Below are 22,000 nucleotides of genomic sequence, written 5' to 3' on the forward strand. Positions count from 1 at the left end.
GCCTCAGATGCCCTGCGGGGCATATATGTATTTTCTATTATTAATAATAAAATTTAAAATATTAGGTACTTTATTGTGTCATCTCATGTGGTATTATAATATTATTGTTATGAATTATTTTTCTTGTTATCAAATACCCACTAGGTTCGTTAGGTATGTTATGAACACTTGAAAAAACAGACAAAACGTCTGTAACTGTGGGCAACAATGTTATCAGAATGATTATAAAATTATGATCGAGGTATAACATCGTATGTTACAGATACCCTTTATCGGATTCTTACAACACGTACTTGAAGATAAAGGGAACGAAAGTAAAACAAATAAGTCATTGATGTGTACGTGAAAGTTAGCATTAAGTAGAGCCCTTATCTTGTTTAATGTACCTATCATATCAGACTGATAAACTGAAAATTTCAGTAGACCCGACAATTTGCTGAAAATTTGTACAATTCGAGTTTTGGAATGATTTTATGGTAAGAATCGGGATCCTCTCGATTGAAACGGAGAAGATTTGAAGGAGTCCTTCTTCTGAACAATGTTGTATTCGATGTTATAATAGTGTGTGTTTAAAAACGAGTAAGTAAGTGAACAAAGTTACTGGCAAGCCATGATTTGGATAAGTTCTTAGCCTACCTAATTACTTATTTGTTTTGGTCGTATGAAAACAACTTTAATTTACCTTTTGTTTAATAGCTATTGTGCGGAAAAAAATGTTTAATTAGGGTATAAGAATACGAAACAAAATTTTATTACCTATGTAAAGCGTCGACCATACTAGTAAATTCCCCTTTGAAAAATAGTCATTTTAACAGGTATTATACTCATAATTAAAATGAGTCACCTTGTAAGTCAAAATATAGTCGTGCAAAATAAAGTTTAATGTATGAATGTTCTGTTTAATATTCATTAGGAATTTATTTACTTTCAATCAGGCAATGACCGCCAAAACACATTGTCTTAATAGAAAGGTTAACCGCGAAACTACTCGTGTGACTTTTTAAGGAATTATTTTTGGAAGAACCGTGTATGTAACATGTGATGTAAATGACTCACCCACACTAAGAAGTTTTCTTCACGCACTGTCATAGACAATCCTGGATGATACGAATGAACCTGATTTCAAAGACCTTGACATTGAAACTATACGATATCTATTACTATATAGTGATATTTCCACATTTACGTGCTTATCATTTTTTCAGACACTTCACTAGAACATAACGTAACCAGGTGAACTAGACGAGCGAAGCCCCACTTATATACTGATAAGACTCAACACGCATGATTAAGCAAACATCAACGAATTATAAAAATGTAGCCAAAGAACGAAAATCTTATTGATTGGTACTAATTTGATATTTTTTTTAATTCTACAAAGAAAGTTATTAGTATTAATATGACAGTTGATACCATTAAACTGGTTGACCAAAAGTGAGAGACACATCAGAGGGCGAATAGCGGTCGTTGCGTCCGTGTGCGTTGCCATCACGATGGTCACACACACACGCGCGCTGGCGCGTTCCATGAAACAATACACATACGAACTGACGGAGACTCATCGCTTCACCTTATCACTACTCGAACAATACTCGATTAACTACTCCTTCAATTTCGAAGACTACGAAACGAGACAATACACCAGCTCTATCTAGGAATATTTTTATCAGATTACGATGACGCATATCATCGGAGTTTAAACAAATATGCTACTTTCATTACGTACAAAATAGCTGATATTGGCGATAAGCCAACAGAAATAGATGCATTAGAATTTTTATTGATATAGGATTAATCAATTTCAGATTGGGATTTGAACGGTTTCCAAAAGCTAAGCTATTGCAAGACCATCATAGTATGGGTTAATCATTGAGACATGTGCGGAAGTACACAGCTACTTATAATTATGCTTATTAGTACTGACACTATTGATAAATGAAAGAATTTCTTTCTTCATTTTGATGTCAAAAAAGGGAAAGTTCGAAGCATTTAGGTACGTGTAACACTAAGTCAAAATCACCGCATCGATGAGGAAAATGACAGGCTCGCGTTAAATGCCAACTATTTTTGCGAAACTCATTAGTAATTCGGATAGCAACAGTTGCACGTAATTACAAATGTCATGAATGATCGTAAAAACTGTTAAATAACGCAATTACAGGTTCAGGAACATCCTCGTCCACGTTAATCGTGACTTTCACTTTGTGTACTAAAATAGTGCGCAGACGCATTCAGACGTCAGACAGACATAAATAGGTGTAGTGATCACGCGCTTGGCACTAGACATATACTGCCTTCACTATGCCCCCTCACTCATCGGACCATTGTTAGATATTTAGACTATTTGTAAACAAAGAAGGCGCGCCCCTCACTGCTGGCTTCCTATTCGTTTTGGCAAGAGTGCATCATCTTCTAGTTTCCTTGCATCATTGGTTGTAACTACACCCTCAGTGTTGAGTGGCCTTGTCTCGTCCTTGAACTGACAGTTGATATGATCTACTTACTTACTTAACAATACATTTTTTGTGCTATGTTAGTATCATATGTATTAGATTATTATTATAGTTTACGTTTATTTTTCATGACATTGATATCATAACATTAAAAAACCGCAAAGACCTATGTCAATTTTAGATGTGTGCACCAGCCTACAAAAACGACAAATGACAATTGAAAATTTTGTAGAAGCGAAGCTACATTTATGTCTGAATTGAATATCGATTAATAATGTGACAAAATTTAAATGCCCATAAATCGGCCTTAAATTAATAAATGAAATGCAGGTTCGCGTGACTCTGTTGCCGTTCATCCCCAGGCCTGCATCAGCCCACGACATAACGGTACTCGAATAACTACGGCTTTATTATTATGCAAACCACCGCACCGGGAGCGAGATGGAAATTAAAGATTATAAGCGCGACAAGCTATTACTGTGATAGTTAAAGCGCACCGCAATGATTCTATCAACACGATGCTAATACTAGACTAGGCACCTGAAGAAAATCGCTTGACAGATTAGAGGGCTGTAAATAAGGAACGTAATGGTTTAAGACCGAGTAATTCGATACTAGACGACGCGGCTGCAGAAGCAATTGATCGTTCAAACCATGTAGATCTTGTAGACATGATTGCAATCATTAAAGTGTACGCGAAGCAAATTAGCCCCACGATAAACGGAGGAGGAGAATCCATGTCAAAGTCAATGAAAGAGAGAAACTAATTATAATTCTTAATTAAAACACGCAGGAGGAGTAGCCGTTATAACTCGTTCTGACATCAACGCCATACTAGGCTAAGCTGTTTACATCTCCGATATCCATGTTCATAGTTAATTTACAACGTTCAAGAGTGCAGCAGTGCGGTGCATTGCAGCAACTGCGCTCGATTGTCAGTCCACAACCGGTTCTGAAGAAAATTCAATGCGCTTTCACAAACACGACATTTCATTATAGGTTTCCCATAAAGAATTTCATATGAGTGCAAACGCACATTCCTTATATGTCGGTCCCGATGGGAAACGACAAAAATGTTTTTAAATTCTTCTTTGAATTCGCTTTCTGCGATTTAATTCGTGCGGATGTTTGGTTCGCGGGGAGCAATAACATTGATCGGAAAGACGTCGTATTTTACTTGTCAATTCGGTACCGTTGCGATGCTTGTTTAAATATTTAAGTGGCCATCGGACGATCAATTATGACTACATCAAGCAAGCGCCCTCGCCTCGCCTTTCTATTATGTTTGTAAACAACAATTGAAAATCTGACAGTCAAATGTTAACAACCACCAAATTAGCTTCTATTATGATTTTTGTCTTATTGTTTCGACAGTTGTCATAGCATTAGAGTTTATTTGCAAGATTTGTCTCTAGGTACCAGATAATCGTAAACTCGATAGTTTTGTTCCGGAAAACTGCAATATGAATGCAAGGTTCATACAAGATCTGCTTTACTCTTTATGGACCGTAAATGCATCTATAAATATACGTCAACTATCATGTGGAAACTTAAGTACATTTCAATGTCCAATTAGCCACATATCAATGTTTTTCTCTTTTAGATCTGATATAATCTAAACTACAGTTTAAATACGTATGTATCTCATGTTCCGTTTTCCAAACATTTCCTTCAAACAAATCACTTTTAACGCGTTTTCTTCCTAAACACGTAAGTTTCGTGCCAGATGAATATTTACGAGTCTTACTTACAATTTGATCATCGCTTGTTAAAAATGTTTGACGTGATAAAATGGTGTGAATTTCTGATTTTATGGATGATTTCCGAGCGAATTTGCGTCAAGTACGCGTCATGGTATGTTATTATCCTCGCTGATGTAAGGAACAAACTTGTCCTGTAATCGCGACGAGCCTGATGCCCTTGACAAGAGCTGGCTTTCTGAAGAGCGCGCAATAAAAGAAAGTCGTTGTATTTATAGAAGGTAGACAAGTATGCACGTGCAAATACAATGATTTGATAGTTCCTTGTGTCCGGGTTTTGTGTCTGTGATTGGACAAGTATAGATATTTCAAGGTTCAAATTCTAATTTAATAAAATTTGTCTACTTTGGTACGTGGTAGTAGTCGCTTAAGTGATTAGTACCAGGGGGTCTACTCTAATTCACCGAAAAACGAAGTTTCGTACGAAATTTCGCGAACTTCTTACCACGGTTCCATTTCGTTCCGAAATTTCGTACGAACGAAGATTGTTTGACGTTTATTGTCTATAAACCTACTCTAATTCGAAATGCTACGAACGAATATTTGAGTTTGACAGACGAAACTTCGGAATTTTAACCTCAAATTCAACGAAACCAAAAGAGTTATCGTTTGATTTTCGTGTTACTTTTCGTTTTGTGAATTTTGTGTGAAAATTATTGGCAAAGGCTACAATAATGCTTTTAATCAAAGCAGCTTTACGTGAAGATCATGTAGAGCGAAGAAGGAACCGGCAGTGCTTGCGCAATCAATTAAATATTAGCGAAATTCCCGACGTAGAGTTTGTAGGAAATCACAGACTCAGTCGGCAATTTTTCGAAGGGTTGTGCCAGGAATTCGTGCCTTTATTACCTCCAAACAATGCAAATTGCAATTGCTAGACCTTCTGGAATCGAAAATATTTCCATTCTCTTAACACCCAAGTTGTAAGTATAAGAACTAAACATTAATGATTTAATTGAGGCATTGACTGTTGTTTATTATGATGCTGATCAATCCTTTATTATTTTCCAGATATTATGTGACAGCGATACTACATATATAACAAATGTGGATGTGTCATTTGGTGGAGCAACACACATGATGCTTATATTTGGAGAGAGTGTGATATTAGAAGCCACTTGGAGGGTCTCCAGAATGAAACAGTTTATCTGTTAGGTATGTTTGACTTTATTGCATTTTGAATATATTTGTACAAGTTGGGACAAAAGCGGTACCCCAAACTTTCACATTTATATTATTAATATTGTGTAGTAGTGTTATTCACATATTTTCATATACATGTGTATTTTAGGTGACTCTGGGTATTCTCTCTAAGGGAGCATATGATGACACCGATAGATAAAGCTGTTGAAGATTCTCTTGAAGGCAGATACAACTTTGCAGAGCTTTGTTAGTGCAAATTTTGGAAAGGAATATGTAGGACAAAGTTCTACTCAAGCACATCATAACATGCTCCAGAAAAACTGTATGTTTATTGATTTTAAGAATTTGACATGATGTTATTTATTTCCTTTAGAGTTTAATAAAAGAATAAATTATATACTTAAAGTTTTATTTACTATTACCCTGTTTAAACATTACAAATTAATAACAAAGAAATATTAAACACAATTAATGAACACTAACAAAACACTAACAAAATCTTAATTCCTATCCACATATTCCCTTATTGTGTTATGCAGCTGCAACAGGGTAGGACTGATGCCTGCCAATTCGCCCCTGATGCCTGCAAGCTCTGCGTTTTGCACCGTCTCTCTCTGTGCACGCTCCTCTTCATATTGATACAATCTGCTTCTTACACCTGTGCTGGCAGATCCTCTGTAGTCTCCTAGTAGTGGGCAGTCTCCTTGTAGAGTGTGTATGTCGAGAGGCTGCAAAACAACATTCCAATTTTAGTCAATAGCTCAGAACAACAGTGTAAACAAAATATGGCTAAGACACTTGAACGGGTTAAGTAACAACAAAAAGTTCTCAACTCACCACTTGACCCATTTAATACCATATGCAAACATAATAAAAAAGATGCAATCATTATTCAATAGTATAATGTTAATCTGTATTCTTTATGAAGAGTATTTCTTATAAATACACTAAAAAAAATGTTATCTATATTGTGCACAATTTATTTACAATAGCATTACTCAATATACCACAGTAAAATACTTACAAGGTGTGAAAGTCGGCATTTTTGTGTCAATGGTGGTGGTACTTAGGCAGCTTTTACAGCTGGACTCTCAGGTTATCTTCCTGGCTGGGTTCAACTATTCAATCTCCCGCGAGCTAAATCTCTATGTTCGTCCAGGAAATGAGAACGGTTTCGATTTGTTGAGGATTTGCCGAACCCCGTATAAGGAGCCATTTTAAACTGAAAATATAAATGATTAGTATTAGAAAAGGCAATGGTGTTAGAGCGAAACCAAATATTGCATTTGTATAATATGATATCTACTCACGAAGTTTTTAAATCCAAAACAAAACTTGTTGTGAACCAAAATACAGCAGACGTACGTAGAAGTCGGAGTACGTAAAGTACGACATAATACTTCCTTAGGGAACTCGTACCTTGGTATAAAAGCACTTGGAAACATGACTTATTAAATACGACACTTGAGAAACACACTTCAGAAAACTTATCAAAGTATTCAAACAAAAAATCTTAAGTCGACTTGTTATGATTAGATTGTATTATGTAGCTATTTTTGGTTGTCATCCGTGATTACCCATTTTTGGCATGAAATAGTACTCTTCAAATTAGTTGGTTAGCAATGACTGTCAAAGGGTTTTTTATAGTGTCGAGTCGAAAGTAGTTGAAAATATATTTTTTGCCTGAAAGTTTAGATTGTTTGCATGAATATTACAAGAAATATGAAATGAATCACATTTATAATGTTACATGAATAAGTAAAGCTGAAAAGTTTAATAATTTCAAGTTAAAGTAAAAACCGTAACTTAGTTTAGTCGACATCATAAAAGCCCCACACAATATCATAGATTCCATTCGTTCACGAAAATTGTCTATGGTTCCGAACTTCGTATGCGCATTCGAAAATGAAATAGAGTAGGGTCACTAACGAAACTTCGTTTGAATTTCGTTCGATATCGAAGTTTCGTTTCGTTGAATTAGAGTAGACCCCCTGTACCCTAAGTAAGTACTTACTTTAAGTATAAACAAAAAATGAATACTGTAGATAATAATTCATTAAATAGTTAAGTTCATATTTGTTTACTAACATTGAAGTTTGTTTTATTTTTTTGTTTGTGCATTATCTCTGGTTACATGTAGATAGACAATCAATAAAATTATATTGATAACTAATCAATGACATATTAAAGTGTCAATAATGTCATATTAGTAGATCTATTGAAAAACGAAGGCACATTACCAAATTAAGTATTGTTGCTGATATACAAGTTACAAAAAAAATGTAGTTAGGTACAATCTTATTAGCCAAATTAATCTGTATAATACAGATTAATTTGGCTATACAGACTGTATTTAGCTAATTTATTTATTAAATCTCTGACGAATAATGATTGCGGTTCTAATCATAATTAATTCGGAGCGTTTAGTGGCGGTAGTTAATGTATTTCGATAATTATCAAATCATGAAATCTATTTGAAGATATAATTTTCAGGGTGATAATGTAATGAAAATATATTTGAATGAAATACTTTATTAAAGTTAACTAGCAATAGTAAACAGTTTTTTCCTTAACTACCAAGGTAGTTAGTATTGTGCTTATGTGTGAACGTGGTTAAAATCTTCAATATTATTTAAATAGATACCTATACGAGTTGCTTGACACATCAACATGTGACCACGTAGAAACAAGTAAAGTTAAAACTATGAAAATTCCTGAGATTACGCTGATAAACTATCGCACACAGATTATTTCTGCAAAAACAATTTCAACTCATTGAACTAAATTACCTATGGTAAGACTAATTAATGATACATTAAAATAACTAGCCGTTTTCCCCGGTTTCACTCGCGTCCTGTGGGAAATACTGTCCGTCCCGGAATAAAATACAGCCTATGTTGGAAGTATGATGAGTGGAAGAATTTTTAAATCGATTTAGTAGTTTCGGAGCATTTATTAAACAAACAAAAAAATGTTTCCTCTTTATAATATTAGTAAAGATTAAAATTCAAAGTGAGTCCGTGAATAGCTGTATCGCTCGTAAGTATACAACGATGTCTTTCGGCGCCAAGAATCTAGAATCGAATTCTCCTATTTTTGATACAAAAATTTCCAAGGAGAACGGTAGAAGGCATTTAGATTCTACTATTTCGAGCGGGGTGAATGACCGCTTGACGTCGCTACTTCCAAGATATTTATGTGACATTAAAATGCTTACGTTTAACATAACAACAATATCGTTAACATTGAACTAATTTAAGGGCAATAAAATGATTGATATGTTTGGAAAGTATGTCGCTATTATGAATAAAATTCTTCCGATAATTTTTCAATAATATAGCTACTTTTTATCCAGATACGAGAAGTATTTCACATCAGAAAGACGATGAGACCGCTGAAGTTAATACATAAATCTTTAGCAATACAATATACCTATTATCGAAATACCCATGTGAGTACAACAATTTGCGATGCATAAATCTATCATTAATTCAAAGAGAGGAGCAATTTCGTCATTACCGCCTTGGAGTTAGTCCCAAATACTGATTGCTATGATAACGTAGATATAAAGTGGTGTCAATGAGTACTTGGCACGAAACATAGCATTATGTATATAACCTTAGCGATAATTTACATATTCGACCTTTCTCCGATCAAAATGCATCTATAAATTTCTCAAGAACACTGTGTCTATTTGTTCTGTGATATGAACGCATAACTGCATATACAGACCTATGTGCATTACGATAGCTTTATGACTGTTACAAAATTGTTTTACATGCAACATGATTGGCTCACTTATTTACAAGTCTTAAAAAAATGAAAAAGAGGTATTTACATTGAAACTAAAAAGCGTTAAAAAATTCCTACCCCATCGCTATTGACTGGGAGCGGCCCAAAAGGCCGGTAGATTGTTATATGACAGTTCGCAAAAATGGATCAAACCTGAGGTTTATATTAAGAAACTTTCGAAAAATGCTACCGAACTGAAACATCAAGATTAACGCATTGTAACATACTTTAAACTTCAATACTGAAATACCTTGGTACATGATTAATCCAGAGTACATGAGTAGTAGTAAGAACAGTTTATTGACGTGTAATTCAAGGGAAACACGTGTTTATCCGTGTGCTGCGTTGCAACGAGAGCTGTGTAATGCCATAATCGTAATATCTGACCTGTCGCCTCGCACTTTACTCGATCGATAAACAACAAACATATCAACACTGCATCATACCCATAACATGATATCCACGAGCCTATAAGTCTTAGATTGTATCAATGAAAACTTCTTTTTCTCGATGTAGCATGACTCATCACCATCTGCTAAGCTTTTGCCTAACTATGATGGGTCGGCTTCCAGTCTCAACGGTTTCAGAGTAACAGTGTTTTGCGACTGCGTTCCTAACCGCCTCAACCATTAGACTGGCTGTCAGACTTTCTGGCTTCGGACTACACCATGTACCTACCATGAGTAATTTGTCAATATAATTAGTATATGGATTCTCAAAACGATCAAGAATCACCTATACCTACAATAATTTATCTCATTCTTATCACTCTCGTGACAAAAATAAAACAAGACCATTAATACCTCAAAATATTCGAACGACCTTTTAATGTAAGACGTGAAATTAGCAGTCAAAAATTATGCATTTATGCAAGTCATGTGTATATCCGTGTGTTACGAGAAGATAGTACGACACTACAACTTGTACAGCATTGATCGTAACTTCTGACCCAACTACTTACTGTTCAGACTGATAAACTGATAGAAATGGGCGCATCGTGAAACGTGTCATAAGTATAGAAAGTGATGTTACTTGACGTGTGCATTTTGATCAAAGTACGGTACTTAAGATAGTGCAAACTGCTGAAGTTGTTGTTCATTGGTAAACAAACTAAGATCGAAGAATCAAAGGCTCTATTCAGATGTCAACGATTTTGCTGGTGACAAGCGATATGAAAAGCAACTAGGATTAATAATTTGAAAGGTTAGGAAGAGATTTAAGAAACTAAAAAGCAAACAAACTTGGAAATGAATCTGTTCATATTTCAATTAAATTGCCCTCAGATAAACCAGGCACCGGTTTGTAAACAAGGTATGTAGGTAAGAGAAAATTGATCCAGCTTTTTCTAGCGGTATAAAGTTTTATAGTTTATAAATAAATAGTTTATTTGCAAGAAAAACGGTGGTACAAAAGATGATATAATTAGTTTGATGGGGGCTATTAGTTTTAAACAATTGCTCATATTGTTCTGTTTGTATGGGTGCAGTCATAATGATCCTTTCTTCTATAGAATCGTTGTTTTTTTGTTCTGCGCATTTGTCATCTTTTGTGTCACCATACATTAGAAATACCCTGGACCCTAGAATACACAATAGACGATAAGAATACTTGCACACTGCAGAGTAAAAAGTCGGCAAACTGTGGGCCCGAGGGTTATTTTTTTTAGGAAAATCGTGAAGTCAATCAAAGTTTTAGTCGGTCTGATACCCGAAAAATACCCGATTGTAATCTTCATACTGACTTATGAGTACATACAAACTCATACAAACTAACTATCGGCCGACTAAAAGTTTGTAGTGTGTGCTTTCTGTGGCATGAACTTTCTGCAAGTGACAACAATGATCAGACTGCTTACAGACTAAATTTAAATGGACGCGTATGTACTTGCGCTCATTTGATTATTTTTATCAATGACTGTCCCTCTAATTATTGTTGATATAGATAGGTACTCATAACTGTGGCTGGGAATTTCCGATTATTTTACAAGGACACCATTCATGTTTTAAGATGCCTTCAGTTGATTAGTCCTGTATTAAGTACCTATTGTTTAAATCATTATGATCTCTTAAAAGGAGTTGTCCTTTATTCAAAGAGTCATAATTATTAATTTGCCATAATCATTTCAAAAAAGCAATCTTGACCTCAAATTATCTTTTTATATGAAAATCAATGCAACTGACTGCATAAAAATCACATGAACAAGAAAATTGATAGCTTCAAGTTAGGTTTGTCGTTCTCTTTGGCGTGACGATATTCAATCCATATTCAATAGAGATTCATAATAAATAATTATTAAAAATGAGGTCGTTCCCATGTTTTCAGCATTGCCAAACGATTACCTGCACGTCAGTGCAACAGTCTAGCGTTCATCCGAAGCCCTAACAGCTAGAGCAATAACTCAAGGTACCTAAGTAAATAATTCTCAATATTTAAGTGTCAGTTTTCTCCGCATCCTGTGCTATTAGGATACCTGAACCCCGGGAGTAGTTCATCAAGATGATTATAAGCCTAGCCGCCATAACTTGGGCAGTAACGTCCGCCCCGTCGTTGGCCGTCGTCTACATAATAACTGCACATAACTTAGCCCGAGGAATACCTAATAATTTACAGCCAGATCCTGAAACTGGATATGCCGACAATTACCGAAGCGGTTTGCATACTAAACTGAGGTAAATAGAGTCCACTGTTGGGGTGTATTAGCAATTCAACATGGATGGCGCGGCCGCTCCCAGTTGCAGTATTATGCGTTAGTGCATCCGGTAACAAGATAAAAACTATGAACATGTTTTTTTTTACTAGCTGTTGTTATGCGAACTCCCTGATCAAGTGAATCAATAACATTAAAAAAAATCGCTCTACGTAGTAAACAATTTTTTTATCAATAAAGATAAGAAACTTATCTGCCATGCTCATTTCACTATCAAAACATTCACAAAATCTCAATGTGTCACAGTTTATTTATTTTTAATTAAATAATCAACTTTAGCGATATTTTTTACAAATAGTTATTGCAAGATCAAACTAATTAAACATTATTGACGAAGAATTCGAGACATCACTACAACAAATGACCCGAACGGGGTCAAAAGGTTAATGATAAATGTAACACAATGGACAAATCGGACATGTTTCAATTTGGTTACCTTTTTCATCAACACAGGGATCTGGTGTTCCAGGGACATCTCCAGCTTGGGAGAACTCATGGAGCTTCTCTTCTTGGGTAAACACGGGCTCATTTATAACACCTTAAAGTCTCGTCCTGTTCCACTTAGTTACAATTTATTTATTTACAAAACATTCATAATTAATGGAGACACTCAGATAACTGTCACTCGATGCCGGCGTGTTGTTCACGTTATTATGCGTTTTATATTTAAATGAACTTGTTTTATTATATATTGATTTATTTTTTATTTAATTGATATTCGGTTTCCGTCTGTTTGAGTTCGAGGGTAGATTAATAAAATGTGAGAGAGTACGTGTCGGCGCAGCCACCCGGCGCTTACGCTTGGTGCGAATGAGCGGCGCGCGCAGCCCGCCCGATGCTCGCCGCCCGCGCTCCGCTAGACAAAACCTATTTGAGATATTTAACCTATGCATCAATGTTCCGCATCGTTAGCTTTGTTTATGTACACTAATGTTATTAATCCACCGGACCTTAATGATAAACTATCGGTTACAGGGATTTCGAGCGAGTTGTCAATATATTTATAATGTCACGCCGGCATCGCGTGCGCATCACGTATCAGCCGTGTGATTCGGTGTTGGCGCCCTCGACAGTCGGCACCTCGACGTCGTAAGAATGCCCGACAGACGTGTAAAGCCCAAACATTGAGACATGTGTTATGTAACCGAAACAAATGCAATATCACATCAAGTTTACTAGTACCTGTTTTGATTACCAGTTAGTTCATCTTACTAATAAAAAAATATAAATAGATAAAATGAAAATATTTTACATTTCCCTAAACTTAAATAGGGATCAAGAACGAACAAAAAAAAAACAAAACGATATTAATTTATATTTATATCGCCTACGTTCCTATTAATATAAGCATCTAAAACTAGTACACGTTTACAAACAAAAAACAATAATTCTAACACATGCTCTATTTTTACTCAACCCAGTAAGTACTCGTGTCATTTCCCCTTAAACTAACGAGTTGTTTACTTACAGATGAGAAAGTCAATTAAAATAGCGAAGTTCATAGTAATCAGCTTCCATCTCACTACCGTTTACTAGATAATGTATTAATTAACATGAACTTCGATAACAATTATTAATTATAATACAATCACCTATTTACTGCCGTGGAAAACAGACGAATTGCGAACGAGGCAGTTTCACTCACACGTGATAAAGAAATTGTTTACATGATTAGAGAAGTGCTTGTTAATTATTTATCGATATTTTCTAATTGATTAGGGGAATAAACATTGTTAATTTTGGAATATTAAGCTAATAATCTTAGTGGCATGGCAGATAATCAGGTAATCATTACTTAGTTATATATAATTTACTTTCATTATACATAGATTATGTTCGCATTTTCAGTATCGTAACTAATAATCTGAATATGAGCATGCTTTAAACATTTGTGAATTGGTACCTACACTAAATTCTTTAACATAATTTTCTGTGTCCCGATTTACTGTAAAAATGTCCTTACGTTTAAGGACGTTTCCTTATATTCTATAAAGATTTATCCTTCTTAATATTTTTATCGATTGTCGTAAAAGTTACAGTCCACTAACTCCGAACGATTAAGCATCGAAGGGGTTTTTAATGCACATCACTAGAGTTATATTATAAAGAATCTTTCTCTGGTACATTGACTTTGATGTTTATAGCTATAGCTATTAGCAGCGGAAGTCATTAAAAAATAACACTACTATAAGAATTAATAGGACTAAATTACATATTATGTAGTTCGCCTTGGCTTGATGTAAGGTTATGAATGACTGCATACAACTGTGACATGGAACAAGGTGTAACTAATCGAGACTCATCTACGGTTTATATTTTTGTAGATGAACCAGAATACGCCATTTTGTACCGAAACTTGCTACAATAATTAATTTTAGCATACCTACCAATGCGTCGATTGATTGCGACAGTCTAGGGATTAGTATGAAGGCAACTTGAAAATAGTTTTACATACTTATTAACTGTTTATGGAGCCGCCCATGAACTGCACTAATTTCAGCCAGTAACATTGGAGAAACATTCGAATTTTAAATTTCTCCTGCAACTGCCTCACAAACCTGTGACTGGGCAAGTAGGCCCACTTTCCTATCACAGTTGTAACACAGCCATATTTAGGCTTTCAACCTTTATTTTTAGAATCGAGATCATTGCACTGAAGCTGGCCTTTCCTGATAGCTTGCAGACGCTAAATGATATATCTGTTATTTAATACAATGTAATTGATTAGATAAGGAAATGTAACAGTTGGTAAATGCCCGATTTGTATTTCTTTTTTAATATTTTTTGTTATCAATGACCGATTTTAGTTTGTAACCCGGTCTTGTATTTGTTATTATTTATTTAAGTAGGTGATTATAAAAAAAAATATCGCAGACATACCATAAGGGATTTATCGATATCGTGATATTTCAACGTCCTTACTTCGCACGCACTAGTGCAGATGCATTATTTGTACCTACACAAAAACGAGAAATACGAGTAGTTCCTACTTAAAAGGGACATCCCTACTTAATTTTTTGTCGTTGTTTATTTAGAAGCGCGACTTTCGTCCGGTCGGTTAGTGAATAGTGATAGATGACACCCCCGCTGCGTCGCCGGCGCGGGCGCAACCAGTGACGAGATATCGACGGATCTCCATCACTAAATATATTCATAGAATTTAAAAAGAACACTTGTTCATTTGCTTATAATAGAAAATGAATGAATGCATTTTCGGAGATAAATAGGTACATATTTTTGTTCTATGTGTTGAGAGATTTTTATTTTATTTACCCAGCAATTAACTACAGGTTGATCAAAAAAAGGACTTTCTTTTAAGTAAGCAGTCTCATCTAAATACTTCTAAAATCATTTAATCAAAAGTGAAGCAAGATTATAGCGGTAAGCAATAACATCTGACTGGCGCTTATGAATAAATTAAACTATTAATAGTCATTTTCGAGTATCCACAATTAAGCTGGTATCACGATAATAAAATTGTTAGTTTACAACATAAGTAAATGCCAAGTTCCAAATAACTTTTGGGTTTTAATTTTAATCCACATTAATACCATTTGTCACGTTTGGGTGACATTTTAAAGTAAGGTCAACTTTATTCTAATACCCTGCCTACCTGTATCTCGACAAAACTTCGACAAAGATAAAAAAAAAACTCGCGAAGGGAGAGTTTTACTATCGATCTTATGATGTGATTAAATGGTTACTGTACCTATGTTATGATTTATAATACCGGTCTTCATGGTGCATCTCGTAATTGGATAACAACTACATTTTTAACAGATAATAGAGTAACTATAATTTGTAAGATTAGCTTCAAATTAACCCATAGATTTCAATTCAGAGAGATAGAAGTATCGACTTGCATAAACTATCCTACAGACTTTTCCTAATACATAGGTTCATTAAAAGAACTTATGGAAATATATTGGAACGGTGTTCAAATTGGAGTAGGAATTTGCATTTTGCCAAGAAATGAAAACTTTTGCGCTGCATTTTATTTTTACGAAATCATAATACATATGTGGTTCATGGATAATTTGGTTTTCCTCTGAACTGAATTTGATATTCATTTGCGTAATATATGACGCAACAAACTAGGCAAAAATGTTTACGAAATATTTAAAGTGTTGCAGACCAGCTCGGCGCCACATAATCATTTTATTGGCAAACTTCAAGAAAGCCACAGATATTTATTATATCAATAGAATCGGCTTATTTATAAGGAACCGCGCAATAGGCGCTTAAATATAAAATAAATCGTTCTCAGCTAAAATGGATCTGTACGTACAACAAACATTTATACTTTAAATAGGGCACTAAGTTGTCACAATCAAGACAGGCGAACATTGGAATTCATCGCGAATGCAACAACGATATGAATTCCGAGTGGGCCGTTCGCCCTGGGCTCGCAATCTATGCTGAAAGCCAATACAAGTTCCCCATAGTGAGGCCAATGAATTTAGTTGTCATGGCGCCGACAAAGGGAGCTTACACTTGCGGTAACTGCGGCCGAACCGTGCGGTATCGCCCAACTGTGATAAACGTGAAACGAAGCCAGGTGCCGCTAGCCCAACTATCTCCCATGTGTCTGAAGATGCAGATATTATACGAATACCAGGAACGTGTATTTATTATCTGCAAGCGAGCTCGGTACAAGACAAGTTACAAGCTCGCGATATGCTATTAAAAACTGCTAAGAAAATTACTAAAGAATTTGCATCCGGTTGAAATAAATTAATTGGATATCATATCGGGATGTTTATTCAGACGCTTAAAATATACACATCGTAAGATGATTTCATATTCCTAGCAATATTGAACAAATAAGTGTGTAGGTCCGAGGTACTTCCATCCGAGTTTTTACCCGAGTCCGTGGTAAACTACTTCCCTAGCCTAGATAAAAAGTATCCTTTGTATATTGAACCCCAACCAATACATTTGTGCCAAACATATCATTTCATTCAGACATTAATAACGAATATCGAAACTTTTATGATATTAGTATGAATCTTAGTTATAAAACAAATTAATAGATAAAAGAGTGAGAGACCTAGGTGTACACATGGGTAAACACGAGTTACTTCCAGTGCACTCGTACGAGAGAGAAGTAGTGATGAACTCCAGATAACTCGACATTAAACGTGCACACTTAATTACCTTTCATTTCTAATTAATTATTTACGCAGGTATACGTAACCAGATAAACAAATGACGATACTGATCGTAACATTGTATAATCTCTTATTTACCTAATGTAAATAATTGCACCAAGAATCTAATATAAAGAAATTGTATAAAGCAACACCAGAAAAAAAAATATAAAAAAAAGAAGAAGAGGAAAAGGCGCGGAGGATGATGATGATGTATACCTAAAGCAACACATGATGAGGATGATGTATACAACGAAAAACAATTTTTTTAAGCTATGGCTAAAATCAGGGCTGCGGTAACTCTTTCAAACAATCACGCAGCCCAATAAAACACTACTTAGGCCTAAGTAGGTATCTATTGGCTTTCTCATCCATCCTATGGGAGTGTCTTCTTTTTCGTAAAAGGCAATTAAAATATCAATTACTTGTTAATGCTAATAGGAGTCTCTACAACAATAAAGTAGTACCTACTACTCTGTAAAAGCATGACTAGTAAGGAAACTGTATTCGGTAAGATTACTTATACCTTATCTAAGCAATATGCAAATACTGAACTGAATTAGGAACGCAGCCAATCAAGATAGTAAGTTACAAGACAATGCTACTAAAGTGTGAATTCCTTAACTGTCTACACGGCTACAGGATTTGTTTCGGAATGGTAAAGAGGTACTTCCAATTCGGGTGTTAAACGACCGATACTTGTAGTCCTAAATTATTACATGTTTAACAAATAGCATGAACCTAAAACGTATGAATAATGAAGTTTATTTCCATAAATCCAGTACTGAATTTTAGGCATGAATTTGCAATGAAATATATTTTAGCATGAAATTAACATAATAATAACAAGTTATTCTAACTTTAAAAGTAATTACAGTTTTTGGTTACTGCACTATTCAAAATGTCTCGAGAAACACAGAATTACTAAAGTCCAAATGACCGACAACATAAACATCAACGAAACATGAAAAAAACGGTTTTTATAAGAAAAGCGGACGTTTCTGTTAACGGTGTACTTGGCCCTAAAATATGTAGGAATTAAAAGAAAATTTTGAAACTGCTAGTAAAGTAACGCTATAAACGTTTTTATCTGTTACGCTGTAGTAGATGTAAATCCTTATAAGGCCGGCTGTGCAGTTGCGCGGAATGCGTGCGAACCGGTCGCATGCGCACGCAAGCACCCCAACACTCTTTCATGCTGCCACAGTAACTGCGACTAGGCTCTGGAATGTGCGCCTGCCATTATAGAACACTGCACTAGGATCTGTTAAGCTTGTCCAGCTTTGAATAGAACTTTGTGTGATTGTGAATGGGGCAATAATACACTCAGCGGCACGGAATCTGGCCGAAGCACATTTGGGCCTTATAACCATTATTTAAATGAAAAATGAGAATTTTTATTTTAAAATTGTTTAATTTACTAATTTTCCAAGAGCAAATGACTAACAAACAACAGAATTATGAGGATGTTCATTAAGTTAGAAAACAGAGTCCTTTACCGCAATAATCACCATAAACTTTTAAATTCAACATTTTTAACAAAACAGAAAGATATCGAATTTTAATAATGGGTGTTTCTTCCTCTTGGTCTGATGACTGCCTGCATACGATCTGGCTTGCTCTGGATGATGTTTTTATCTCCACCTGAGAGATCTCCTCCCAGGCAGCTACCAGCGCGGTTTTCAGTTCACTGAGAGTCCGTGGTGGGTACGACTTGCTTGGACCTGTCTTTTAAGCATGTTCCAGACATGTTCTACCGGATTCATGGCTGGGTTTCTTGCAGGCCGGTCCAATTTTTGAATACCTACCTCGAACAAGTAATCGGTTACGCAAAGAGCTGCGTGAGGTCGGGCATTGTCCTGTATTATACGAAATTCTCCATTTCCTATGAATCCCTGACAGGGTAAAACATAATTTTGAAGGATCTCTTCAATATACCGCACTGTTGTCAGACGACTTTCGACAACCAATAATTCAGTACGGGATTCTGAACTTATGCCTCGCCAAACCAAGATGGACCCACCATGAAAACCGACTGTTTGCTTGGTAGTGGTGGGAAGAAACCATTCTCCGCGCTTTCTCCATTCACGTTCACGGCCGTCTGGAGCTCTTAACACGACTCTGCATTCATCGGTCCATAAAAATTTTCTCCACTGGCCATGCGTCCAATTTGCATGTTCTCTTGCAACCTAAGTTCCGGGCCTCGAGTTCGTCTTCGAGCACGCAGATCCCGTTCCTCCATCCTTCTTCTTATTGTGCACTAACGGACGTTGACTTCTCTTGCTGTTGCAAGTTGCAAGTTGGCTGGCGTATCTCTAACGCAGTCAGAAACCGATTTTTCATTTATGCACGTACGATAAATCGGTCGTCGTGCGCCGACGAACACCTTACACCCCCACTTTTTGGTCTTCTTGTGTAAAGGCCAGTCTGGTCATATGTTTTCTATGCATATCTTTAACTTGTACGCGGTGCACTTAAAGTTTCAACCATCTACCGCTGTGTACGCCCTTGACGTCTTAGCATCACTACTTAAGCAACTTGAGTTGCAGTAAGGGTAATTTTCAGATCAAATTGTAAAAAAAAGAGAAACAAAAAACGATCGTAATCATTTTTTTTTTTGGAACGTACTTAGTACTTCGGCAATTTCTATCTGAATTTAAACTTAACTTTCCGCTTTGTGTTCCAACAACGAAATCTGTCTCTAGTGTTATAAAAGTTAAACAGACATACATTTTTCTGTATTTTAATTAACAATTACGAAAGAACTGACAATATGTACTATGAAATTAGAATTTACAACAGCTATCTGGGCTGATATCTACTTGTGTTTGTTTGGGCCAGATTCCGTGCCGCTGAGTTTTTGCGTAAGGAGTTATCCGAATAACGTTAGTATTTAGGTACCGTCGACCAAAAATTGTATATACCATACTGCGGGAGAGCTAAATTAGAACAATAAAGTTGGAATTACTTAGATACTCTTGTGCTTCTTCAGAAAAGTGAACCAGCGTTATTAAATGGCAAAGGGCAGATCATCATTATATGCTGAAATCTGTAGGTAACTAGGTCCACGGTACATATGCGTATATCAAATTCATCAATTTACAGGGACTTCAAAGAAGTCTTACCTTACGCCGAAAGTGGTAAATTAGGACGAGGAAAACTATTTCCCGCCAGTGATCAAATACGGCATAAACATAAATTAGTCTTCGGAATTGAAATAGACTACAATCAAATGCTAAAATAATAGTTAGTTTAAGGAAAACCAAAACGTTTCGGTGGCTTCAGATGAGGCCTGGATTTTCCCTAATAAAACCAAGAACATAAAATTATTTTTATACAGCTATAATCTACAGGAAACTAGATATATCCCATATCATTTGACCGTATGAAAGTTGGTTAAAAATAAATGTATGCGTAATGCGAAATTATTCCGCTTTGCACATATCCAGAGCAAGATAAAAAGCAAGTACAATTTGTTGATAATAAGTATCGGTGAAAACATAAATTATGTTGATACGATTGACTTTGTGAACTTCTGCATACTTCAATAATAAATTGTCTGTTTATCTGAGTGCATTTCGCAACTGCACAATGAAGATTTGCCTAGAAACAGACATTTTTTGTTCTAGAATCAAGCTTCGAAGCGATAAGTAGACTTTCAAAGTTAGAACAAGAATGTTACCGAGAGCAGCAGCAAGTTAATTTTCATCTGGCCTCAAAAGATGTAATGACGAGACAAAACTGTTGCCATATTTATCACGAAGGCACATAATATTCAAAAATACAATAAAACATACCTAACTCCTAAATAGAAAATTATCCTCTGAAAATAAAAAGTTTTTCTGGCAAAAATGGTTGAGTCATTACGAAAAGCCTGTAAACCAGAGTGGTGTTTGTATCAATGTATTTTTATCCCCAGAATAACAAAAAGTATATTCAGCATGTATTTTTGGAGGCATACCGTCGCGCCAATCCTACGCTTTTGGCGTAGATTGCATGATAATTTGGACGTCATTGATGCAAATGGGTGCAACATAGACATTAGACATCTCACTTCAACTATTGTTTATTAGGTATGCCTGTTTCTAAATTTCAACAATTTTACCTTGTGTAATGCTGATAGAATTGTGAAATTCCTGAAATTCTTGGCAAATATGTAAGTACCACTGTTCTAAGTGTCTGTAGCTAATCGTCTGTCACGTGCCTTCATTAGGTGTGTTGTTAAAAATCGGAGAACGTTTTCAGCTGTAGCACACAGATATAACTCGGCCCGGGTAAGGAAAAACACTATAAACTATAATTACAGTCCCTAATCTGTTTTAAGTCTGGGTACCTAGAATTTACGTTACTTTATGCCAGACACAATCTATTCCTTCCTAATAGTATCTGAATAAATAAATATTCAAGCAGGGCGGTACCGACAGTAACTTGATCCATACCACCTCTGTTGCAACGAAATTCTCTTTACATAAATTGGTTCCGCGTCAAATATGGACTAAAGGCGGTTAGATAGGGCTGGCCGTGTCCGGCTCGGTACTTTAGTCTAGATCTTGCGGGGTGACTTATAGACCAGACTGCAGTCGGTACGGCACGGCACGGTAATGCATGTGCCGGCGCCGGTAAACGATGTCGTCCACGATTTATGCCCCGTAGAGCCCATGAACCCTCTCACGATCCCGAAAACTGGAGGAATGTGAACCGTTAGAGGAAACAATATGTCCTGAATAATGTTTGATGCGAGTCACGATTGTAACGTTTGTTATAGCGATATGATATGTGGCCACGTCGCTGTGATACAGTTGCACCGTGCTTTGTGAAAATCTAGCGCTGGGCTGCACGAAAATGTTGTTCGGTTATCTTTGCTTCTGCGCATACATCGCTAGCTCGGGCTACCGTTTTTATAGGTTAAATTGCTTTTCCCCTAGCGGTTGCGTGCTTTTTATTGCGATGGTCATGACTTTTGAATATAATTAATAATTAGAATTATTCGTATTA

At 35.8% G+C, this 22,000-nt stretch overlaps 1 protein-coding gene and 2 long non-coding RNA genes across 6 annotated transcripts in view; 1 reads left to right on the top strand and 2 right to left on the bottom strand.

The window, feature by feature from the left end:
- The window catches only part of LOC124634929 (glycogen-binding subunit 76A), a 49,307-nt gene that overhangs the window by 11,801 nt on the left and 15,506 nt on the right, over positions 1-22,000 (bottom strand). Inside the window, exon 1 of one of the 4 annotated variants that reach the window (XM_047170616.1) lies at positions 12,292-12,678. The exons of 2 other annotated variants lie outside the window; for them this stretch is intronic. In XM_047170616.1, coding sequence (XP_047026572.1) covers positions 12,292-12,384 — 93 coding nt within the window. In that variant the 5' untranslated portion in view covers positions 12,385-12,678. Of the gene's footprint in view, positions 1-1,056; positions 1,221-12,291; positions 12,679-22,000 lie in introns of those variants that run through there. One more of the 4 variants, XM_047170617.1, reaches the window with a different exon arrangement.
- On the top strand, positions 4,601-5,753 carry LOC124634931. Its single transcript, XR_006984942.1, has 3 exons — positions 4,601-5,136; positions 5,225-5,368; positions 5,505-5,753. It is a non-coding gene; the product is annotated as an uncharacterized LOC124634931 (long non-coding RNA).
- On the bottom strand, positions 5,749-7,312 carry LOC124634932. The gene is made up of 3 exons (XR_006984943.1): positions 6,667-7,312; positions 6,381-6,578; positions 5,749-6,084 (listed from the first exon to the last, which is right to left on the bottom strand). It is a non-coding gene; the product is annotated as an uncharacterized LOC124634932 (long non-coding RNA).

This window comes from Helicoverpa zea, chromosome 12 (assembly GCF_022581195.2).
Source record: "Helicoverpa zea isolate HzStark_Cry1AcR chromosome 12, ilHelZeax1.1, whole genome shotgun sequence".
Taxonomy (NCBI): domain Eukaryota; kingdom Metazoa; phylum Arthropoda; class Insecta; order Lepidoptera; family Noctuidae; genus Helicoverpa; species Helicoverpa zea.